General features: G+C 30.9%; 3 protein-coding genes across 5 annotated transcripts; 1 reads left to right on the top strand and 2 right to left on the bottom strand.

Moving 5' to 3' along the window:
• Positions 1 to 6,231: 6,231 nt before the first annotated feature.
• Positions 6,232 to 9,613, top strand: LOC124826684 (transcription factor bHLH112-like). Of its 2 annotated transcripts, none has more exons than XM_047299583.2 (7): positions 6,232 to 6,966; positions 7,146 to 7,707; positions 7,823 to 7,933; positions 8,083 to 8,148; positions 8,293 to 8,352; positions 8,519 to 8,569; positions 8,952 to 9,613. In XM_047299583.2, exons 1-7 carry the CDS (start codon positions 6,614 to 6,616, stop codon positions 9,105 to 9,107), a joined length of 1,359 nt encoding a protein of 452 aa, XP_047155539.1. In that variant the 5' UTR covers positions 6,232 to 6,613; the 3' UTR covers positions 9,108 to 9,613. The 2 variants fall into 2 exon arrangements, with proteins under 2 accessions (XP_047155539.1, XP_047155538.1); XM_047299582.2 differs by having other exon boundaries at positions 6,236 to 6,966; positions 8,293 to 8,358.
• Positions 9,614 to 14,151: 4,538 nt separating this feature from the next.
• Positions 14,152 to 15,969, bottom strand: LOC124826696 (putative NAD(P)H dehydrogenase (quinone) FQR1-like 1). Its single transcript, XM_047299597.2, has 4 exons — positions 15,924 to 15,969; positions 15,427 to 15,520; positions 15,012 to 15,274; positions 14,152 to 14,569 (listed from the first exon to the last, which is right to left on the bottom strand). Exons 1-4 carry the CDS (start codon positions 15,944 to 15,946, stop codon positions 14,335 to 14,337), a joined length of 615 nt encoding a protein of 204 aa, XP_047155553.1. The 5' UTR covers positions 15,947 to 15,969; the 3' UTR covers positions 14,152 to 14,334.
• Positions 15,970 to 18,801: 2,832 nt separating this feature from the next.
• LOC124826687 (putative NAD(P)H dehydrogenase (quinone) FQR1-like 1) lies at positions 18,802 to 22,646 on the bottom strand. Of its 2 annotated transcripts, XM_088091445.1 has the most exons (5): positions 22,504 to 22,646; positions 20,568 to 20,625; positions 19,676 to 19,769; positions 19,326 to 19,588; positions 18,802 to 19,223 (listed from the first exon to the last, which is right to left on the bottom strand). In XM_088091445.1, exons 2-5 carry the CDS (start codon positions 20,588 to 20,590, stop codon positions 18,992 to 18,994), a joined length of 612 nt encoding a protein of 203 aa, XP_087947571.1. In that variant the 5' UTR covers positions 20,591 to 20,625; positions 22,504 to 22,646; the 3' UTR covers positions 18,802 to 18,991. The 2 variants fall into 2 exon arrangements, with proteins under 2 accessions (XP_087947571.1, XP_047155542.1); XM_047299586.2 differs by lacking the exon at positions 22,504 to 22,646 and having other exon boundaries at positions 20,568 to 21,007.
• Between the last annotated feature and the right edge of the window lie 150 nt (positions 22,647 to 22,796).

The raw sequence follows: 22,796 nt of genomic DNA, 5'->3' as shown, positions 1-22,796 counted from the left end.
CCAAAGAGTAGGGGTTGACATTGATTTAATTAAGTATGGCTTGTCCATTTTCTTCATTTAACAAGTATTTGACATCAAATACAAGTATTCTGCTGCAGTTGAAACTATCTAAACTAATATGTATTAACTACCTTAAGCCAAATATGTTTTCATTCTGCGTGGAATATTGTCTATCTCAGCTAATATCTAAGGGAACACTGCCATTGTTGACATAGAATCTGGTCCATGCTACAGTTATGTTAGGTCAAGCATTAGTTACATACTTGTGTTTTAGTTTCACCAACCCACGTGATGCACACGCGCCTTCTTACAGCGTCATGCCCACCCAATGTTCATTTTAAAATTCAAATATTGGTGAATTTTCTCACCAACTAGGTATTTTTTATTCACCTTGCTATTGTGGTACTACAAAGTCTTCAATGATAAACATCTGGACCAATAGATGGTCCTCAACCTTTTGAATTATTATAATCGTGTATCACATCCACAACTTCTGACACAAAAACGGAGGACTCAAAGTAGGAAATCGATAAATCCTTGTACGATTGATATATATTTACTTAATTACTGTATTATTTGATAAATTATTAGTTTTTAATTTTTTTGTAAATTTTATAGTGTTAGTTAAGAACTGAATTTTAAGCTAACTCAACTTCACAAAATTAAGATGAAATTTACACCCACTTATATATTTTAAATTAGTCTTATCTTTAGTTGATGTCGAACTTTCAACACACCTCCTCACGCCGAGGTATATACATCTCGAGCGTGAGACTAGACATTAATAGATGGTTCTATAATGGACCAATAGCGGGTGAAACAATGTGTTCAACAAACAATAAATATAGCTAGGATAGACTTGAGTTTGATACATGTTAAGAATTAAACTTTAAGCCTAATTCAACCTCACAAAATCGGTTTATAAGATAAGATTTGCACCCATTTATATATTTTAAATTGGTCTTATCTCTAGTAGATGTAAGACTTCTAATATTTTTATTCTACTCAATCTTATTTTCTAAAACGTATGGAACCACTTGTTGATGAAAATTTTCCTTCTAACTGTGTTTTTATTGACAACAGTTAGATTTGATATCCTAGTTAAAAATTTAAAACTCAGTTCCATTACAACATAAAATATTAAATGACATTTTGAACCACAGTTTAGAAATCAGGGAATTTGAACCACATGATCTTATTCATCCCTTGTCACGATCATAGTCAATACCATCATACTCACGAAACTTTACACATAAGGAACACAATTGTCCACAAGTCATGTATTAATTATAATTCTTCGTGAGATACTACTGTTACACATTTTTTTAAAGAAAAAGTAAGACAGAGAGAAACAAATCCAGGACAAATAAACAAACACCAATTAATTATATTTTGAAAAAGAGAATTAGAATTGGATTCAAAATTCTCTATTTCTCTTTTTTTCATTTGTCAAATCATCCCTTGTAATGTCAACCGCGTTCCGATAATCTCCTTAGCCGTACCCTTTCAACCGTTCCATATATAAAATGTCGCAAGCTCCCACACCTTTCATATATACCAATAAGCTTCTGAGTGTGTGAATGTGTTAGAAGATCTCAAAGATACAGGCAAATCTGCAAATTCTTAAGGACTCAGATTCAGCAGATAAACACGTGCAGCGTAAGTCTTGCCATGGCTGAGGAGTTTCAAGCTGCTATTTGTGGTGAAAGTTGGTGGAATATTAATTCGACAAGTTTAAGTCTCACATTGTTCGAATAGAAATGAGAAAATAGAATACTGTATAAAGATGAAAGACTCGATAGCTTATTGTTTTAAGGTTGTGAATATAATAATGTCAATCCCTTATATACTTAAATTCAGATCTTATTTGGTATTATGTATAGTGAAATCCATATTCGATAAATACAATTACTAACTATTTGTTTCACATTCAATGATAATTCGCTTTCAACTATATTATTTTCACCAACATAATCTACATTTTTCATATTTGAATGTCAATATGAAGAATGGAAATGTTTCTGCAATGGAGAAACAGGATTGACCATGTTAAATGCATTTGAAAACTCAAACTATAAAGTAATTAAATCTAAAAGTTAATGAGTGTATAAGTAAAACCAAATGAATTAATATGATTGTAAAATTTACTTCTACACTAATGTGTCCTGCTGTTATTAGAAGATAACATAGGAATAAATTGAAGGAAATAATGATACAGGACTTTTGTGAAATTGCCGACGTCAGTATTACATAAGCATAGCGTCAACAATAGCTTACACGAAAATTGATACTGGTTTAAAACATACCTGCCATCAATGATGTACCTCTTACATGATTGTAGTGCTTATAATGAATTGCTCAAATGTAAAAGCTACTATTATGATTTTTTTACTGTTATAAATGATAGGGTGTGGGTTAATCGAGTTGTAAAGTCTGAACAACAATGGGTTCAGATGGTCATTTTCTATTCTGTAAAGGGAGGGAATATTTTGAGAAGAAAAGAAGACAACAAAGAAGGTCCAAAAAAGGGTTTGGACGGTCTTGACCTAAACAATGATACCCCATTCGTCTTATGCCCTTGGAACATTTGTTGGTAACGGGGTCAATACGTCTTTAGACCAAACTGTGGATGCAATTTAATCTTAAATTATGTCATCGCACCTTTCTCTACATTTTCTCCTACAACCCAAAATGTTCTTCCACATCTATGTGGTGTAGATGTTAGAAAAAGATGGGATAAAAGAGAGAGATGGCTCATTAGTCTTGTAAGTGTTTCTCTTTCTATTTAATCGTATGCAGACAAAACACTAAATTATGATCTCTTTGATAATATAGGACAATGTAAGACAGTGTCTACATATTTTAGTTAGTTTACGTATTGTCAATGAAAGAAAGTAATTGATTGAAGCTGAAGCAGAATGAATAATCTGTGTAAACCCTCGCCGCGTACCTTCATCCTACACCCATAATAAAATTAAGTTATATATTTTTTAAATATTCTTTCTGTATTATTTATTAATATAAACATAGCTATATAGTAGCATATAAAACACTGGTTCTTATTGGTTATTGATATAAACTTTCAATTTCGATTACAAATAATGCTTAGCAAATTAAATGACCAAGAACTACATGTAAGTTTTAACCTAAATATTTTTTTTTAGCTAATAGTGTTAATATATTTAGTTATATACGTTTTTGTAACACTTTTTTTTTATCATATATTTTACTCTTCTTTTTCTTTTTTTTAATCTTGTTCCTGCCTCGCTATACTTTTATCTCACGCGTTTTCTCTCTCCCGTATTCATATTTTCTTAATTATACAAATAATAGTGATAAACGATATAATTTAAACACGACCCAGAAACTTATATTCGAAATTGTGCTCTTAATTAAAAGATCTAGAAGAACGTGACGTTTTTTTAATGAAATATTGTGCATAAATTATCTATAAGATAGTTAGATTATTTTAAGAAGTTGAGATTATTTATTTGTCTCTCTAAATTTACTTCCTTAAATTTTTTATCATTTTAAGAGTTTCGTTAACTAATGTCCTTAGATATGGATTAAAAAAATTCAATAAATAAAAAGTTATTGTTAGAGTGACGTAATGGATGAGAGAATAATTATATTTTTCATTTTAACTGTAACTATTTCTTATATACATTGATTAATAATTTTATTTTGATATTTCTAAAAAATATTGAAAAAGTAGTTGTGGCACCTGGTTAAGTGGCCTAATTCACTATAACAAAGCAACGTGTATTATTAAATTTGAAACAGTTAACTTTGCTAGCATATTTTATAATATTTTGTTTGAGAAAAATGTAAATAAAATAAATAGAATGCAAGATAAAGCTTTGAGGGTTTGACTCATGGTGGTAAGAAGAGGCCCCACGTGCTTGTTGCACGCGCTCATGCTTGGTGGGTCCCTTGTTGACTCTTGCCGCCTTAAATGACAACCAGGTCATAAGCATGACGTCAACTTTCGCCATTTCAAGAATACTTTACCCACTCAAATTTATTAATAAATATTTTCGCTTAATTTCTTATATTCCCTTTTGTTTTTTTCCCTAATCTTTATTACTGTACATGTATATATGGTGGTTAGACTCTAACAAGTTTTAAACTTTAAGTCCACCTATTCAAACAAGTTGCTTATTTAACGTGTTTTAAATAAAAATTATTTATATTACTTTACATAAACCATAACATTATTCTATACTACATAGTGGGTGTTGTATGGTCAAAGATAATATGCATAAGAATTAAATTTTAAGGAAATTGAGAGTCCAAATATAAGATATTTGGCAAATGTTTGAAGCTTTAAGCTAATGAAGACGTACTCAATATTAGACAGTGGTCCATAACATATACGATTCGATTAAAGAATATATATTGCATGATTAGTACGTAAACCCAATAAATTCCGCAAGTCACTGACAAATTAAAATTCTAAAGTTTAATATTTGAACTGAGATTAGCCATCTTAAACAAAATACCATTTTTTGTTCACAAATATTTTCAGATAAATAAGTACATTTATTCTTTTAGGAATTTAAATATGTTTTGGACTCACTACATGTTAATATTATACTATACAATGTAATTGATGTCACCTAAAATGGAGGCTTAATGTTTTAGTAAATATATAAGTAATTAATTAATGTTTTGAGAAATGAAAACCAAAGATGTATTGAAAGAGTGAGATCGAAAATTGTTAATTTTATATGAAAAATATATTTAAGTCTTAAAAATGAAATAAAGCTTCTTTGGTCACATGATAAAATAATGATGTTACATTAAAAGAAGAGATATTGTACGATTTGTTAATTTACCTAATCGAAATAATCGTGTAAATAAAATATACACTAAGGTGTAAGTCAAGATGATGAGATTATGTATGACAATCTAATGTGAAAGACATAGAACAAAAGCTGAACGCCAAAGAGTAGGGGTTGACATTGATTTAATTACGTATGGCTTGTCCATTTTCTTCATTTAACAAGTATTTGACATCAAACACAAGTATTCTGCAGCAGTTGAAACTATCTAAACTAATATGTATTAACTACCTTAAGCCAAATATGTTTTCATTCTGCGTGAAATATTGTCTATCTCAGCTAATATTTAAGGGAACACTGCCATTGTTGACATAGAATCTGGTCCATGCTACAGTTATGTTAGGTCAAGCATTAGTTACATACTTGTGTTTTAGTTTCACCAACCCACGTGATGCACACGCGCCTTCTTACAACGTCATGCCCACCCAATGTTCATTTTAAAATTCAAATATTAGTGAATTTTCTCACCTACTAGGTATTTTTTATTCACCTTGCTATTGTGGTACTACAAAGTCTTCAATGATAAACATATGGACCAATAGATGGTCCTCAACCTTTTGAATTATTATAATCGTGTATCACATCCACAACTTCTGACACAAAAACGGAGGACTCAAAGTAGGAAATCGATAAATCCTTGTACGATTGATATATATTTACTTAATTACTGTATTATTTGATAAATTATTAGTTTTTAATTTTTTTGTAAATTTCATAGTGTTAGTTAAGAACTGAATTTTAAGCTAACTCAACTTCACAAAATTAAGATGAAATTTACACCCACTTATATATTTTAAATTAGTCTTATCTTTAGTTGATGTTGAACTTTCAACACACCTCCTCACGCCGAGGTATATACATCTCGAACGTGAGACTAGACATTAATAGATGGTTCTATAATGGACCGATAGCGGGTGAAACAATGTGTTCAACAAACAATAAATATAGCTAGGATAGACTTGAGTTTGATACATGTTAAGAATTAAACTTTAAGCCTAATTCAACCTCACAAAATCGGTTTATAAGATAAGATTTGCACCCATTTATATATTTTAAATTGGTCTTATCTCTAGTAGATGTAAGACTTCTAATATTTTTATTCTACTCAATCTTATTTTCTAAAACGTATGGAACCACTTGTTGATGAAAATTTTCCTTCTAACTGTGTTTTTATTGACAACAGTTAGATTTGATATCCTAGTTAAAAATTTAAAACTCAGTTCCATTACAACATAAAATATTAAATGACATTTTGAACCACAGTTTAGAAATCAGGGAATTTGAACCACATGATCTTATTCATCCCTTGTCACGATCATAGTCAATACCATCATACTCACGAAACTTTACACATAAGGAACACAATTGTCCACAAGTCATGTATTAATTATAATTCTTCGTGAGATACTACTGTTACACATTTTTTTAAAGAAAAAGTAAGACAGAGAGAAACAAATCCAGGACAAATAAACAAACACCAATTAATTATATTTTGAAAAAGAGAATTAGAATTGGATTCAAAATTCTCTATTTCTCTTTTTTTCATTTGTCAAATCATCCCTTGTAATGTCAACCGCGTTCCGGTAATCTCCTTAGCCGTACCCTTTCAACCGTTCCATATATAAAATGTCGCAAGCTCCCACACCTTTCATATATACCAATAAGCTTCTGAGTGTGACTGTGTTAGAAGATCTCAAAGATACAGGCAAATCTGCAAATTCTTAAGGACTCAGATTCAGCAGATAAACACGTGCAGCGTAAGTCTTGCCATGGCTGAGGAGTTTCAAGCTGCTATTTGTGGTGAAAGTTGGTGGAATATTAATTCGACAAGAAGTGTGTTCCCTCTTATCTCATCAACATGTTCCGTGGCAGCAGCTGATGCAGGAAACTACAGTACTTGGCAAAGCACTGATTTCGTGGATTTGAAGGGAACGAGGTCTTGCGCAGAGGACATTAATAACTTTATATCTTCTGATAATTCTCTGAGTTTTCTTGATGTTGAGAAGCCCCAGCTGAGGGACTCGGCTGGTGAAACTGGAAGCATCCTCACCGATTCCACCTTACAAATGATAGGTTTTGGCATGTCATCTTCAGCTTCACCGAATTGGAATCAATCTTTATTGTAAGTTTACAGAATAGGGTATCTACCAAAACAAATATATGTTGCTATTAGTACGGTCCAAAACTTCCACCAAGGAAGCAAAAGTTGTTTTTCTTTAGCTTTTTCTTGTTGTTTCTTTTGAAAAAGGAACTTCATCTTATCAAGCATATCCTTATCTTTTTGAATTTCTTTCTCTGCAGAGGGAGCGATTTTCATTCTGTGCTTCAAGGAGAAACAGGCATGGATGGCGATCTACCAAAGAATTTCTCATCTGCTGGTGGCCAAGGTTCCACCGTTGATGCTTTCAAGTCAATGAACCAAGAATTTTCCTTGGATCAGCAAAGCCTGAATTCCGTTGTTACGAGCACCGGATCATTATCTGGTGGTTTTCCAGTTGTTTCAGCCTCCTACGGTTACCCTTCAACCTTGATACAAGGCTTATACGACCCTGAGCCTCAACCACAGCCACAGAACTCACTTTTCACCAACCCCCCCATGTCCTATTCTTCATCTACCGCAAACTATGGGACATGTTCCAATGAACTGTCACCAACTTGGTCCAAAATCTCTTCACTTCTCAAGCCCTCAACGCCAAAACAGCAGCTCAGTGGACTGCACTTTTCCAACGACACTTCTTTCTGGAATGGTTCCGCCGAAGCACTTCATGACATAAGAGCAGGTGTTTTTGCTTCCTCACAGGCGCAATATCAAACGCCAAAATTTGAAGAGAAATCCAACAGCTCCAATACTCTATTAAACAAGGTTATTAATTAATTAACGGTTTCCAAATTTGTAAATATATCCACTGCTGGCTAGCTAGCTCTAGGTTTTTTTATTTCTTTGTGGGTTAAAAGTGATAATATCGGTTAAACTGCAGCTCAAGAGAGAAGAATCGCCAGACGCAATCTCATCTGCGAAGAAAAATTCTTCTGAGCCTGCATTCAAGAGGCAAAGAATTGAGACTCCATCTCCATTACCAACTTTTAAGGTACTGTAGTGTTATATGTTTATTTTTCATTTAGTATCAAAGTTTTTGCTTTTTCTTCATTTTATTCTATATATGTGCGAGACTGCTAAACCTTCATAATAATATATAACTATTTAGAATTGATCAAGCTGATATGCATATATGGACAGGTAAGAAAGGAAAAGCTAGGGGACCGCATCACTGCTCTTCAGCAATTGGTTTCACCTTTTGGAAAGGTAAATTTATGTATGTTCTTAGTTTCACCTTTTTTCCCCTTCACAGCAGCTTTGTCAATGATATGGTAGAATTTGAACCTTTACCCTTTTAGACTCTGAAGGGTAAAAACTAACCGGATATTATACTCTCGTTGATTTTAATAGACGGACACAGCATCCGTTCTTCACGAAGCCATCGAGTACATCAAGTTCCTTCATGACCAAGTCAGTGTATGTTTCCATTGTTCTTACTTTGTTTTAAAGAAAACCCTAATTATACACACACACACATATTTTCTTGGCTCATATATAATATGTAAGTTGTTCAGAAGGAAAGTTAAGCGACAAGGTTTTATAAGTGTTTAAATATAGTTTTCGTTCTTAATTTCAGGTGTTGAGCACTCCATATATTAAAAATGGAGCTCCCATTCAACACCAGCAGGTACACGATAATTCTTTTATTTTATCTCACGTTTCAAGCAACACACACATGCACCTGGCACATCTAGATTCACTGCAGTCAAAATCGCCGTAGTGAATGATTTGTTGAAACATAAAGCATTTGATAATTCTATTCTGGTTTATCTAATGCATTATTGGATGGTTCAACACTATTATACTGTCACTAACTACATTAAATAAATATCATTAATCAATAAATTTTTGAATGTCTTAGATAGAGATGGATTAAGATAATGAATACATGAAAATAGTGAACCGTTTATGTTATGTACACAACATGAGTAAATGTAGTGAATGGGTCCATGCATGCACTGAATGTAAAGATTTTTGTTTGAAATATTTGTATATGGGTGTGTTTGAAGGATTGTGATAATCTGAAGGAGTCAGAAGGGCGAAAAGAAGATCTGAGAAGCCGAGGGCTTTGTTTAGTACCGATTTCGAGCACGTTCCCGGTGGCTAACGAGAGCAGTGTTGATTTCTGGACGCCAACATTCGGAGGTGCAGTGATTGGCAGGTAGAGAGCAGTGGAGAAGTGGTGACCATATAAAAACTATATATTTATGAGTGTAAAGTAAAGGAAAGAAGAAGAAGACACGATTGTTAAAGAGAAAATTAAAGGTGAAGATAAGAAAAGAGAAAAAGGGGAAGGAAAGAAAAGGAATGTGAGTGTTGATTCAAAGAGGACACGTAAAGCAGACTGATGTAGCTGGTAAATGATTAGAGACTACTGGAAGAGAATAATAGATTAGCTAGCAATAGTGTTTTAATTATTAAAGTCGATGAGTGGCAGGAACAAGTGCTAAATTCAGAGGCATTTGACACGTTAGATTACAGAGTTTTTGTTGCTGCTGTTCTTAGAGTCACTGTTATATGCCTGAATTTAGCAGATGGGGCTACCCAGTTAAAACGCCTTTTGTTCCTGCTGATCGATGTATATCTATCTATATCTATATTGAATCTTTAAAGGGGTGTTGCACCAACTTTGATTAGTTTTATAATTTGAAGAGATCGTTTTCAAGTTCAATGCTTTTGGGTTAATTGATTATACTCTTTCATTTGATTAAAGGTGGTAGTGTGATCATGCATATAGTGGCTTACTTGCCACTTTCCCGTTTTAGGGTTATTTATTTTTGTCTACTCATCGAAATAGTGTGGCTAATTATAAATTATGAATAAGTTATAGGCGAGGGCACGCGGCGTATGGCTTTTCAAGCACGAATCAAATCATTGTCTTTGTCTTTCAATCATTATGCTCCATCCTTCTAAATTATTATCTTCCCCATCATAATGCTTATGTCTTATTATAAATATTCAGATTACAAGGTACGATGTGAGGTTGTGAAATTTTTTTAAATCTAATTTATTTCAATCCTATTTTTCTTTACCATTATTAGGTACATTGATTAAATGTTTCCTGCGTTATTTTCCAATCAATTAAAATTAAATATTTACTTTGGTAATTGGTATATTAAACACATCTTTGTAGCCCGTATTCTACGGGCAACGAGTTCCTTTGTTTATTTGCATGTTTAGCAGTGTCGCTGGTTTTTCATGGATTCCCAGCATTAAGCAAAAATAACAACTTGTGTGCATTAAATTAGTATGTTTAATTTATCTAAAAATCCTGTTAGTATTTTACAAATCAATATTTTAGTTTTAGTTTGTTTATTTACAATTAAAATATTTTATTTTATTTATTTCATTTTATTGTAATTTTCACATCAATCATAGGCATGGACAAAAATAGAGCTTATAAAGACTTAACTCTTTCTCATGAGTTGACTTTTGGATCTTGGTTAGGTTAAATCCAAATTAAATACCGTAAAACCTAAAACCCATATATATATATATATATATATATATATATATATATATATATATATATATATATATATATATATATAAAACTCTATATAGTTGTTATGTTTAAAGGTTTACTTCTATAGGAAGCATAGAGGTTTCTTTAAATTTTATATCGATTATAAATATGGTCCAAAATAGAACTGATGAAGGCCTAGACAATTTTTTTTCATGAAGAAATTTAAGAATTAAGTTCTGTCCAATTCTAGCTGAAAAGATGAAAATTTTGTATAAATTATTATAAATGACTATGACGACATGATAGATCTCATTACTTGTTATTATTATTGAAATGTTCTTAAGCTATTTTTATTTTATCCTTTTTTTCACTTAGTTTTTAAAATTTTCAATTTAAAAAAAAATTATTCGATAATTTAGTTTTTTTCTTTTTAATTTAAACATTAAAGAAATCGTACAATAAAGACAAACACGAAAGTAGTAGAAGAACAGAGAGAGAAAAAAAGTAACACAAAGCGAGTTCTCTTTTATTCAGGTGCATTCTTTTGTCTTATTCCATTTATATAGAATTACTGTGATAACAACTCTTATTCCAAGTATTTAGCATCAGGTTTCTTTCGAAAAAGAAAAATATAACGTGATATATATATAAATTTTTTATATTTATTTGATACTAATTTTTTATTATTTTAAAAATATATAAAATTTATTTTTTTATAATTATTTTATTTTTGTATTATGTGTTAAATAAATATAATAATGTATCACCTCACTATAAAGTGATAATATATATAATTTTTGACAGGTGTAGAATACGTTTGTCCTGTAATATTTAAAAAGAGAAGTAGTGTGGATAAACACTGTGTTATTTTAATAATGGACAACTAAACCTTTTAGAGAGTCATAAACTGGTTTAATTCCTCTAAGCATGATTAGCAAAAGAACTGACATATGGGGAGAAAAAAAAAAGGAATGATGTATTTAAAAGGTGATATAATAAGGTTGGAGCAAGGAAGAAGTAAAATAATGAGAAGAAGAATAAACTTAAAGGTGAAGAATGGGTGTATGAGAAGTGAGTAATGATGAAAAAGTAAAACTTTAGTAATTAAAAATGCAATGGGAAGTATTATAATTTTGATTTTAGCATACTTGAAGCATCTGGAGATGATATATGAAATATTGGTGTGTGTGGTAACTTAGTACAAAAGAAGATACATACATAAAGGAATTTGATAAAGTGGGAAAGAAAAAGACAGAAAGCATATCATTGCGATTTAATAAAGCATTGGTATTATGACTCCTCACACATCTTTCTTTTGTTGTTTTGGCTAATCAATTAGAAGGCCAATCTTCTAATGCAAGTTGTTGTTCTCGATTCCACCTTCAGAAAAAGTTCTCCTTCTTTTTTGATTCTTCCATACCGTTTAGTATTCTCACCACTATCACTCAAATCTTCTCTTTTTCAAAAGGACAAAAATCATCTTAAGTACACATTCTGACTTAAGCATTAACTCTTCGTCCCAATTTCTCACAACAATAATTACGATTATCGTATGCCAAATTTACACTAAAAACTCTTTATCGGATAAGCTTCTCAATATTCATTTCTAAACAAACATAATACAATCTTTTATAGATTAAAATTAACTTATATATAAATATTCTATCAAATTAATTTATGTATAACCTAATTTTAAGATAATGATATATTGTATTATCAACTTAACTTGCTTGAGAGTTTTTCTTTGCATCATCTCCAAGTTATCAAAAATATCCTTATTTATTTAGTTGGATAATAGTTATAAGTAAAAAAAACATTCAACACATTTCGAAATTATATTGAGTCTTTATCGAATTTCAAAATTTAATTTAATCTTTGTCAAATTTTAAAATTCTATAAAAACTCAGACAAATTTCGAAATTTATAAATACTCAGTCAAATTTTGAAATTTTTATTCCTGTTTTTTTTAAATTTATTTTATTTCAAATTTAATATATATATTTTATTTATTTTTATTTCATTAATAATTTTGAATATGAGTTATAAATTTATTATTTTAAAAAATTAAAATATTAAAAAAATTAAATTAAAATTAAAAAATAAAAATCAGTTTTCGAAATCCGATTTTGTCAAAATCAATTTCCAAAGTAAAAAGTTTTATCGCGGACCAATTTTAGCATTTTGAAGAAAATTGAATGTGCAGGATAAAGCTTTGGGGTTACAGGGAGAAACTCCCAACTTGCTTTTGGGCTTCATTCGCAAGGATATGCTCAGTGTGCTTACAGTTTTGGCCCAGCAATACATGCATACTGGGCTTCAAAGCGCGCAAAGCTTTCTTCAAAGTAGGAAGAGATGATAAAGTGATTTAAAATTTTCTAATTTCAGTTATTTATAATTAGTTTTCACTCCAAATTTATACGGAATATAATAGAAACGTATCATGAAATTAATTTGCAATCTTCGTTCAAATCTATTATAGAATTAAATCATTCCGAAGTATGACCATCACATGGCCAATTTTGTCCCGTCATATCTATCTTATTCGAACCTATCATATCATAACTCCATTTAGCTTTGAAATTATGAAAATTTGGTGGAAATAAAGTTATCGCATAAATTGAAAGAAACAACAGAGAATAATCCAATGTGACACTTTCTTAACTATTAATAAATTAAAAATCTCAGAGCGGGTGCATTCTTCAACAGGATATTCTTGCCAAAGAAGAGGATCTTCTTATTTGTAGTGTTGCTTTCTTTAATAGAATATTTGTTAGACTTTATTGCCGTTACGCATTATATTTGTAAGAATATTTGTTAGTATGTTTGTTAAAAAATTAGCAAATTTCTTTTTATATTTCGTTATTTTTTTCTTTCTTACTATTAGTACTGTTAAAATGGACCGTCCGGTCTATAGGTTAATGACTTAATGAGTTAATTAGATCCGATTGATTTATTAACAAGCTGAAAAAATTCGAACTCAGTGTAACTCATTACGGGTTTGTGAGTTAAACAAATTTAACTACAAGTTTTTTATTAATCCAAAAAAGTTACAATTTTTTTGTAATTCATATTTAAATAGTTTCACTTTAAAATTATGTTGAACTCCAGACACAATTCAAAATAAAAAAAATTAACACACAACTTAAATGTATTCCAAAAGCAAACTTAAAAAACAAATAAATAAGTTTATAATATTGACTATTTATGTGTCACTTATCCATTTATAAGATTAGAGTGAATGGATAAATTTGTAATATTTTGCTTTCTTGAAACATCTTCTTCTTTAATCTAATTTACAATACAATACAAAAATATTAACTAATAATATTGAAACATAAAATAATAAATAATTAAATTAAATTAAGTGGATTGGTAACTCGTGTGAGCCTGATTTTAAGTGAACCATGTTAAAAATTAACGAGTATAAACAATTTCACTAACATAAACACATGATGAGCTGGATTAACCTCCATATTCTAACAATTTTGACAACACTACCTACTATATAACATGACTTTGTTATATAATAATACGAATTGTCAATCGACTCTGCTACTAGGTCATACAACGTACATAATAATTTTAATAAATAGATTCCTAAAAATATTTATTTATAAATCTTAAAATAAATATTAGGAATTAGCGTAATATTTAAAAATTTTCAATTTTTAATATAAATTAAAGCCAATAATTTTAATTTTTATAGAGTTTAACATAAAAAAAACAACAAAAAAAAATCCTCAAAAATTAAAAACATCAACTTTTAAACACTGCATCACAGATACATAGTGAAAACAATTATTTTTCATCTTACTCTCACACCTACTTTTATTTTATTTTTGCTACTACAACATCTTATTTGTTTGACAGAACTGAACACATAACATGGTGACACACACAGACATATATATTATGATAAATTAAAATCAAAGAGATCCTTTAAGCTTCTTTGCAATGGCTGCAAAGTATTTTCCTTGATGAAAAGCTTGAGCCAATTCTAACTCACTTGGCTGCCTTGAGCCATCATCTCCAGCATAAGTTCCTGCACCGTATGGGGAACCTCCTTTCAGCTTCTCCATCTCAAACATCCCTTCGCCAAATGAGTATCCAATGGGCACAAAAATCATTCCATGGTGAACAAGCTGAGTAATAGATGTCAACCTGTATGTAGGTAGTACAACAGAAAAGAAAAACACTCAGAAAATTAACATTAATAATAATTGATAGTTGAATACAAAATAGAGTAATAATGATACTATGACATACTTTTACGTTCATTTGACACAAGTTATAAGGGTAAAATAGTAAGAAAAGTGTAAACTTTTACGGTGTTTCAAGAAAGAAACGAATAAAAAGTAGAAAAATGTCTCTTTAACAATTTTTTTTGACAACTTTTTAACAACTACCTATGTGGTAGCATATGATTGGTCCGTTTCAAATATGCGGACCAATAAAATAGTGACACATCGTCTATTGTCAAAACGTTGTTAAAAAAAATTGTTAAAATATTATGGTACTAAAAAGTAAGTAAATACAGTGTCAAAATGTAAAATACTTAGGTGTTTCAAATCATCTTTATTCTACAAAATATTCTATGACTCACGGAGTAGTTTCTTGTCCACCTCCTTGAGAACTAGTGCTGTAGAAGAAGCCAGCAGGCTTTCCTGATAGTGCCTGCTTGCGCCATAGGCTTACAGTGGCATCCAAAAATGTTTTAAATTGAGCGGCCATAGCTCCAAATGTTGTGGGAAAACCAAACAACAAACCATCTGCCTCAGCCAGCTCACGAGGTTTAATTGTAGGAGCGTCACCTTTTGGTGGTGCTCCTATCTTCCCAAGAACTTCTTCCGACAGTGTTTCAGGCACCTAAGCAGAAACAAAATTTCCAACATGCTGAAAAGTTTTAGTACTCTTGTTTTCTTTCTGTATCAGAAAACATCCACACACCTAGAATTCTGCTAAATTGGAAAGTATCGCTTATTTTCGCAAATATTAAGAAATGAAAAAGGATTACAAACCTGCCACAGTTTTGCTTCTACTCCCTCCACGGAAGCAGCCCCTTTTTCTATCTCTTTAGCAAGCTTCTCAACATGTCCATACGTAGAATAGTAACTACACATGCGATGAAAATTGCTGTCAGATTAACGAAAACTGATCAATGTAAAACATTTATTAGAAACACTTTATTGGTAAAACTGGGTTTCTTCGTTGGAATTCTCAATTAGATTAGTATTTGTTCTGTCTTAATAGCAGTAATAAATATTCTGAATTCTCTCTTGTCGTAATTATAGTACAATTGAGAAGTTCTAAAATGCGTTTGAGATAGAAAAAGAAGCTAAAACATTGTCAATTAGATTTTAATCTATTTGTTACAATCTGAATAAAAAGGACTCATTCTCTCCACTTAAGTTGTGTTAAAGTGATTAATAACGAAAGAAGTATAATTCAATGAAAATGGAGTATTGTTCGAGACTTAACCATAACAGTGACAAGAAAGAGATAGAATATTTCTTACACAACGTAAACCTTGGTAACCATTGCTAAAAATTTGTACGGCTGACCTTGGAAATCAAAATGTATTACTGAATGATAACACATTGACAACTACCATTCTTATAGTGTCACCACCCACAATATTTTTGAGTTTAAAATCAAATTTCGCGTGAAATCTTCTTGACAACGACATTAAAAAAATAATATTCATTAAAATAATAATGATAATATTTTATTGAAAATTTTCCTTTTGAATTTTATGAGCTAATTTTGGAGATAATTAAAATATTGGAAAACAACACATTTAATTAATTAATGACTGATTTTTAGGTGGAAAAAATAACGGGACCTTAAAAACAAGATTGGTTTTATTTTTCTGATCGGATCGAACTTTATTTTCTAAGGAAAAGAGACACTTTAATTGTCAATACACTTTCCCATTAATAATGAAAATTATGCATATATATATATATATATATATATATATATATATATATATATATATATATATATATATTAATATACTGAATTTTTATTTTTTAATTTAAATATACTGTTTTAGCCGCCTTGTGCTTGAAAGGTTATTATATAAATACTATTAATTACTAAATAACTTTTAAAAGTAAATATTATCAGCAGCCTTATGATGAAGTGCCCATAACTTATTATGGAAAAAAAATGTTAATTAACTCTTGTCCAATGCATAGGAACCACGATCTTGGTTATCATGCAATAACTTATTTGACAATTGTTGTCTTTTGTCAATAATTACTATTATTTATTATTATTATTATTATGTTAATATTATAATTAGTTATTAACTTTATTAGAAGGTGATGGTGGCTAATAGGCATTGTTGGTGGATGAATCTTGAAATGGTGGAGGAATTGAAATCCCCGTCCATGTTCAACGCTACTTCACAATTATTTATAGTAATTTCTTATTGTTTTTCATTATCAAATATTTTTCTGTCTTAACCACTATCCTATTGGTAATGCTGTCAAAATGGGTTCTAAACCGCAAGTAAACCTGACTCACCACAGGTTTGAACCGGACAGGATTGGATTTAAAAAAAATATAATTTTTTTATGCGAATTAATTTTCACAACCTGACTCACTTACAACCCTGTTCACACGGGTTGAACTTGTGGTAAGCCTGATTGGCTCACCAACCCATATAATTTAATTTAATTATTTATTATTTTGTGTTTCAATATTATTAGTTACCATATTTTTTATTATATTGTAGATGAGATAAAAAAAAGATGTATCAAGAGAGAAAAATATTATAAATTTATCTATTCAGGTCTCTAATATTATAAATGGATAAGTGATACAAAAATCATCAAATGTTTGTTTTTGGATTACGCTTGGAGTGTATCATATTTTTTTTATATTTTGAATTGTCTTTGGAGTTTAATATTATTTTAGAATAAAATTTATTTAAATTTGAATTAAAAAAATTATAACTTTTTTTTATTTTAGAAAAATCTTATAATTAAGTGAACCAGTAAGTCAACCCGTTTAACCCACCAACCCGTGGTGGATCGAGTCAGATTCAAATTTTTTCAACTCGCTAAGTGAGTCGAGTTGGGTTGGCTCACTAAATGACCAACCCGTGATGAGCCAGACCGGGTCGAGTCGGGTTACCCATTTTGAAAGCTCTACCTATTGGTCATGTTTGGATAATTTCTTTCAGGTTTTTTTTCATAAAATATTTAAACTTTGAAATGAAATATCTCATCCATGCAACACTTTGCTATTAATTAATTAACTACACAACAATATACATGGAATTGTATGAGATCGCCCCTCATTTTTATTTATTTCTTTTAGTTAAATGAAATTTTACCAAAAAAATAAATATTATTTATGAATATTATTTAAACTTGTTTTTATTTTAATAAAGAAATATATATTATTGAATATAGATAAGCATATAAATAAGATTTAATTTTTTAATTAGGTACGAGAGAATATAAATGTATATTTTGTTTTCATTTTAATATTTATGAGAGTTTCGTATCTAAAACAAATATTTTGGTTACTCGACGTGGTTCATCACGAGTTAATTATTTAGTAAATCAACTTAACCAGATTTACTAATTAACGAGTTTAAAAAATTCGAACTCGACTTACCTGACCATATATTAATGGATTAAATGAATTGACTCACTAACTTATTTAATTACAAGTTTTTTTTTTTCAATTCTAAGAAAAAATCTAATTGAAATTTTCAATCCAAATGATGTTAATAATATAACTTAAAAATAACAAATTGGGTAAGTTGGTAAGTAAATCCAACTCACCAACCCAACTTGAACTCTATGATAGGTCAGATTGATCCACAAATTCGAATCCATTTTGACAACACTACTTTTGATTATACTAACCTAAATAATTTATGATAATAATCTAGAAACTTTAAGTTCTTTCATTAAAAAAAATTAAAGTTAAAAACGATAAGAAATTAAGAACAGATTTTTATTGGATGAGAAATTAAGAATTATATTTTAGGAAACTGAACGATGTTAAATCCCAAATATCAAATCACTTACTCTTATGCATATGTCGTTGATATTTGGTTATTTTATTATTCAAATTCATAGTATGAAAAATTATACCGTGATTGCCCAAACTGTATGGACACCTCAATTTGTTATTTGGGCACCTTTGCAATCTCTCTTTTATTCCAAGACAGTCCTTAAATGAGTAGTTTAAATTGAATCTATTTATACTTATATGTATTATGTGTTTTAGTCTTTAAGATTGTGTCATGTAAGCTCATACTTTAAACACTTAAAATTATCTTAGTAAAGGATTCGTTCCAAATCATGTTTCAATAGATTTGTTTGTCGCCATTTCCCAAAATCTATAATGCTCAAGTCAAACACCACGAGGAATAAAGTTTCTTGGTAGTTTTTATCTGTCATTGGATCAACTGAGAAAGATACTCATATAACCACAATACGGGATACAGGATAAGTATGAAAAGTTGAAACAACTATAATGAACATGAAGTATTGATTTATTCTCACACTTGTATTTCAAAATATTATTTTATTTGAGAAAACAGTAATGGATGCGGAGTCATTGAGATCCCTTGAGCTTCTTTGCAATGCCTGCAAAGTACTTTCCCTGATGGAAAGCTTGAGCCAATTCCAACTCACTAGGCTGCCTTGAGCCATCCCCAGCATAAGTTCCTGCACCATATGGGGACCCACCTTTCAACTTCTCCAACTCAAACATGCCAGCGCCAAATGTGTATCCAATCGGCACATAAATCATTCCATGGTGAACTAGTTGAGTAATAGATGTCAACCTGTTTATACAATCAAAAAACGATTCTATACATATCAAACTTTCATATACTAACTTATAAGCACTGATATATAGAAAATCAAAGAACAATTCAGTGACTCACGGGGTAGTTTCCTGACCACCTCCTTGAGAAGCAGTGCTGTAGAAGAAGCCTGCAGGCTTTCCTGCTAGTGACTGTGTCCGCCATAGGCCTCCAGTTGCATCAAAAAATGCTTTAAATTGAGCAGCCATAGATCCAAATCTCGTAGGAAAACCAAACAGAAAGCCATCGGCCTCAGGAAGCTCGTTGGGAGTAATAACCGGAACATCACTCTTTGGAGGTGCTCCCAACTTCACAAGTACTTCTTCAGGCAATGTTTCTGGTACCTGTATGTTTAGATACATAGACTCAAACATCATTTTAAAGATATTGCCATGAACATTTCAACACTCTGGTGAAAAAGGTTTACAAACCTGCCACAGTTTTGCTTCAACTCCCTCCACAGAAGCAGCACCTTTTTCTATCTCCCTGGCTAGCTTCTCAACATGTCCATACGTAGAATAATAACTAAACATGCAATGCATATTCCAATCAGATTATATGATAACTATAACTTCTGGAACAGCATAAATACACTATTATAAAAATTTATTAGAAACTGATGGAGTTAGTTTAGAAACTCTCTATTATAGTCAAAATTGGAGGGGCTTTACTTGTTCTTTCACGAAATGATTACAGATTATTCATTTTTGGGATAATGGAGGCTGGAACTCACCAACTGACACTGAACCCCTCAAATTTCAGAGGCAAGATTCTGTATCTTTTTGTTTTCTTTGTTTTTGAAGTTATGATTAAAAACGAGATGTTAAATCAATTTATAATGAATATACAGTTCAATGTAAACATTCCCTGTCCAAGTTACAACATCCTGCCTGTATTTCTTCCAAAAGCTAAAATAGGAGAGCAGGATAAAGAAATGAAAACTGATCTAAGCAAAAGTTTCTCCTCCTTTGCTGCAATTGTAAGAATTCAAAAACTTATAATTCCTTCCCACGCTCGAACAAATTTGATTTCAGGATTATGCTATTTACGTCATGATTTAATTTGGTTCCATTGTATTCCACACGAGTTCAACAGCAACAAGAGTAAGAACCACGTTCCAATACTGTGTTGGTCAGAAAGGGCAGAATTCCCAAATTTTTAAGGAAAAAACGGAAAAAACAGCATCGCTATTCTACATCAATACGAAAACCTTGATTCCTTCAATAAGGACAAAACTAAGAATACAAGGCATGAAACTGGAGTATTGCTCACGACTTAGCCATCAAAGTAAGACAAAAAAAGAAGAGAGTTAGAATGTCTTACATGATATAAACCTTGGTAGCCATTGTCAGTGACTGCTAATGTCTTGTCTCCCCCGTCTCTGTGAAAACCAAAAGGTGTTGCGAATGAAACCTTAGCTAAGGTACCTAGTTATATAGTGTATCTTATTACGGGAATGATGTACGTTTAAGATAAGTCCAATACAGAAATGTTTATCAGGAATTAAGAACTCTGATCCACATCATAGGAACGAATTATTCAACTTGGTAGTTAATTAATTAAGTGCACAACAACTTATTTATTCCATCATTATTGTCTTTCGTCAATTATTTTATGTTTTATCATGCGTTACGTCTTTTAATTAATCAAGAAATGGTGGGTGATGATGCATGATTGGCGGGTCAAACTCAAACTTACATCACACGAACATGGAGTAGTTGAAATCACGTCCTTGTTCACTCATGATTTATTATTCCTATTATTGTAAACTATAGTAACATACTTATATATATATATGACTTGGATGAGCCATAGTTGTGCCAAGGAAACTTCTTACTCCTCTACTTTTTTAAAACTATTATGAATGGATATTAAATAAGTGGGAATTGTAATGATTTCAAATCCTTCACTTTGATTAGTATAATTCGGCTGTTTATGAATGAATAATAATTTGGTTTTTAAACTTTATGGGTAACCCATTTAATCTGTTTCACCTAATTTCATTTCTATAATCCACTAGTCTTGTTAGATACCCTCAAGTTGAGTTTTTAAATTTTTATAAAACTTTGAGTAAATATTCAAATCGATCATTACTGACTTATAAATTTCCAGTTAAAATTTATGAAGACAGGCCTTTAAAAAATTATTCATTTTGTATTATATATATATACAAACCTGAATATGTTATTTGACTAAACAAACCTGCATGTGAAAAATTCTCAACCCGACAGATTTTACACGTTTGAAGTACAGTCAATGGCAGTAAGAAACTCTCCTGCAATTTTCGATTTTTAGTTCCACAAAAGTTGAAGACAAAATAAACAGTAGAGGATAATAATGCCATACGATACACTAACATTTTCAAATTTTTTGTTTATAGTTCTTCAAAAGATTCTTCTATCGAAACTGCCCTTGAATATAAAATATTGTTGGCAAATTAATTTTGCGGACAGAAAATTGTCTCTTATCGAGAAACATTTTTTTGGATAAAAGAGAGATGAAAATAGGAAAAAAGAGTTGAAAAAAGAGTTGAAAAAAGAAACGTGGTTAAGAAATAAAATTGTATGTTCACTTTTTTTTAGTGTAGAAATAGGTGAAAAATAGAGAAAAAAATATTCTAAAATGTTGAAATTTGATTGATTTAATAAAAAATAAAGATAAATAGAAGTAAAAAATAACAGTCACTCTCACTATTTTTGTTCTTCACAGACTCTTCTCTATCCACGTCCCATGTCCGAGGGAGAGAACCATTTGAGAAAGTACTACCATCCAACCAGATGCAAATTGATTCCCAACTTGTCATACATTAGGATTCAGGAATATTTCGCCAATGCATTAATTAAATGGATCGCTAAAAGCTTGTTTTCAAAAGCTTTGCGTGAAAGGTTTTACTTTTACATACTTCTGTTGCAACTTCTGTATTTTACATGTTTCGGTGGCAAATTCTGATGTAAGTTTTTAGGAGATGGCCCTCCTCAAATGAAAGCTTGGATTGGCATAGAATGCCGGAAAGTTATTGACCTGACAATGATATGATAACCAAGTATTGTAAATTTGCTTGGATTCAAAGAATTTTTCAGACATCAAAGCATTACAATCCAGTGTCCTATGGCTGAACAGGAAAGCTTCCTCCTATGACTGCTAACAAGAAATAACTGGTACATTTTTTATTTTATTTCCAATGTACAACAAAAAATAACCCTCATTTTGTAGAGCAGGAATTTCAGAAAAAAAGAAAAAGAAGAAAGAATCAACTCACCAGCACAGACGACATTACAATTGATCCTTCTTCATTCCAGATCCAGCTGACATCCATTCACAGACTCGTTATCTCAATTCAACCAATGGGTGTTGACGGAGAAGGTGAATCAAACATGAGGAATTCCTCTTGACCTTGGCATTATCATCCTGCAACGCAAAACCCCATTTCTCAAGGACTAAAGAACATTTTCCTCACTATGATAGCAGAGCGAATAGAGAGCCCTAAGAGCATACCGAACTCCCCTGGAGCTTCCATTCCTCAACACACCAGCAAGAATCTGCACGCACTCG

Source organism: Vigna umbellata, chromosome 5 (genome assembly GCF_029865625.1).
Source record: "Vigna umbellata cultivar VRB3 chromosome 5, Vumbellata_1.0, whole genome shotgun sequence".
In the NCBI taxonomy this organism is placed as follows: Eukaryota; Viridiplantae; Streptophyta; class Magnoliopsida; order Fabales; family Fabaceae; genus Vigna; species Vigna umbellata.
This window is presented reverse-complemented; position numbering and strand designations above follow the sequence as displayed.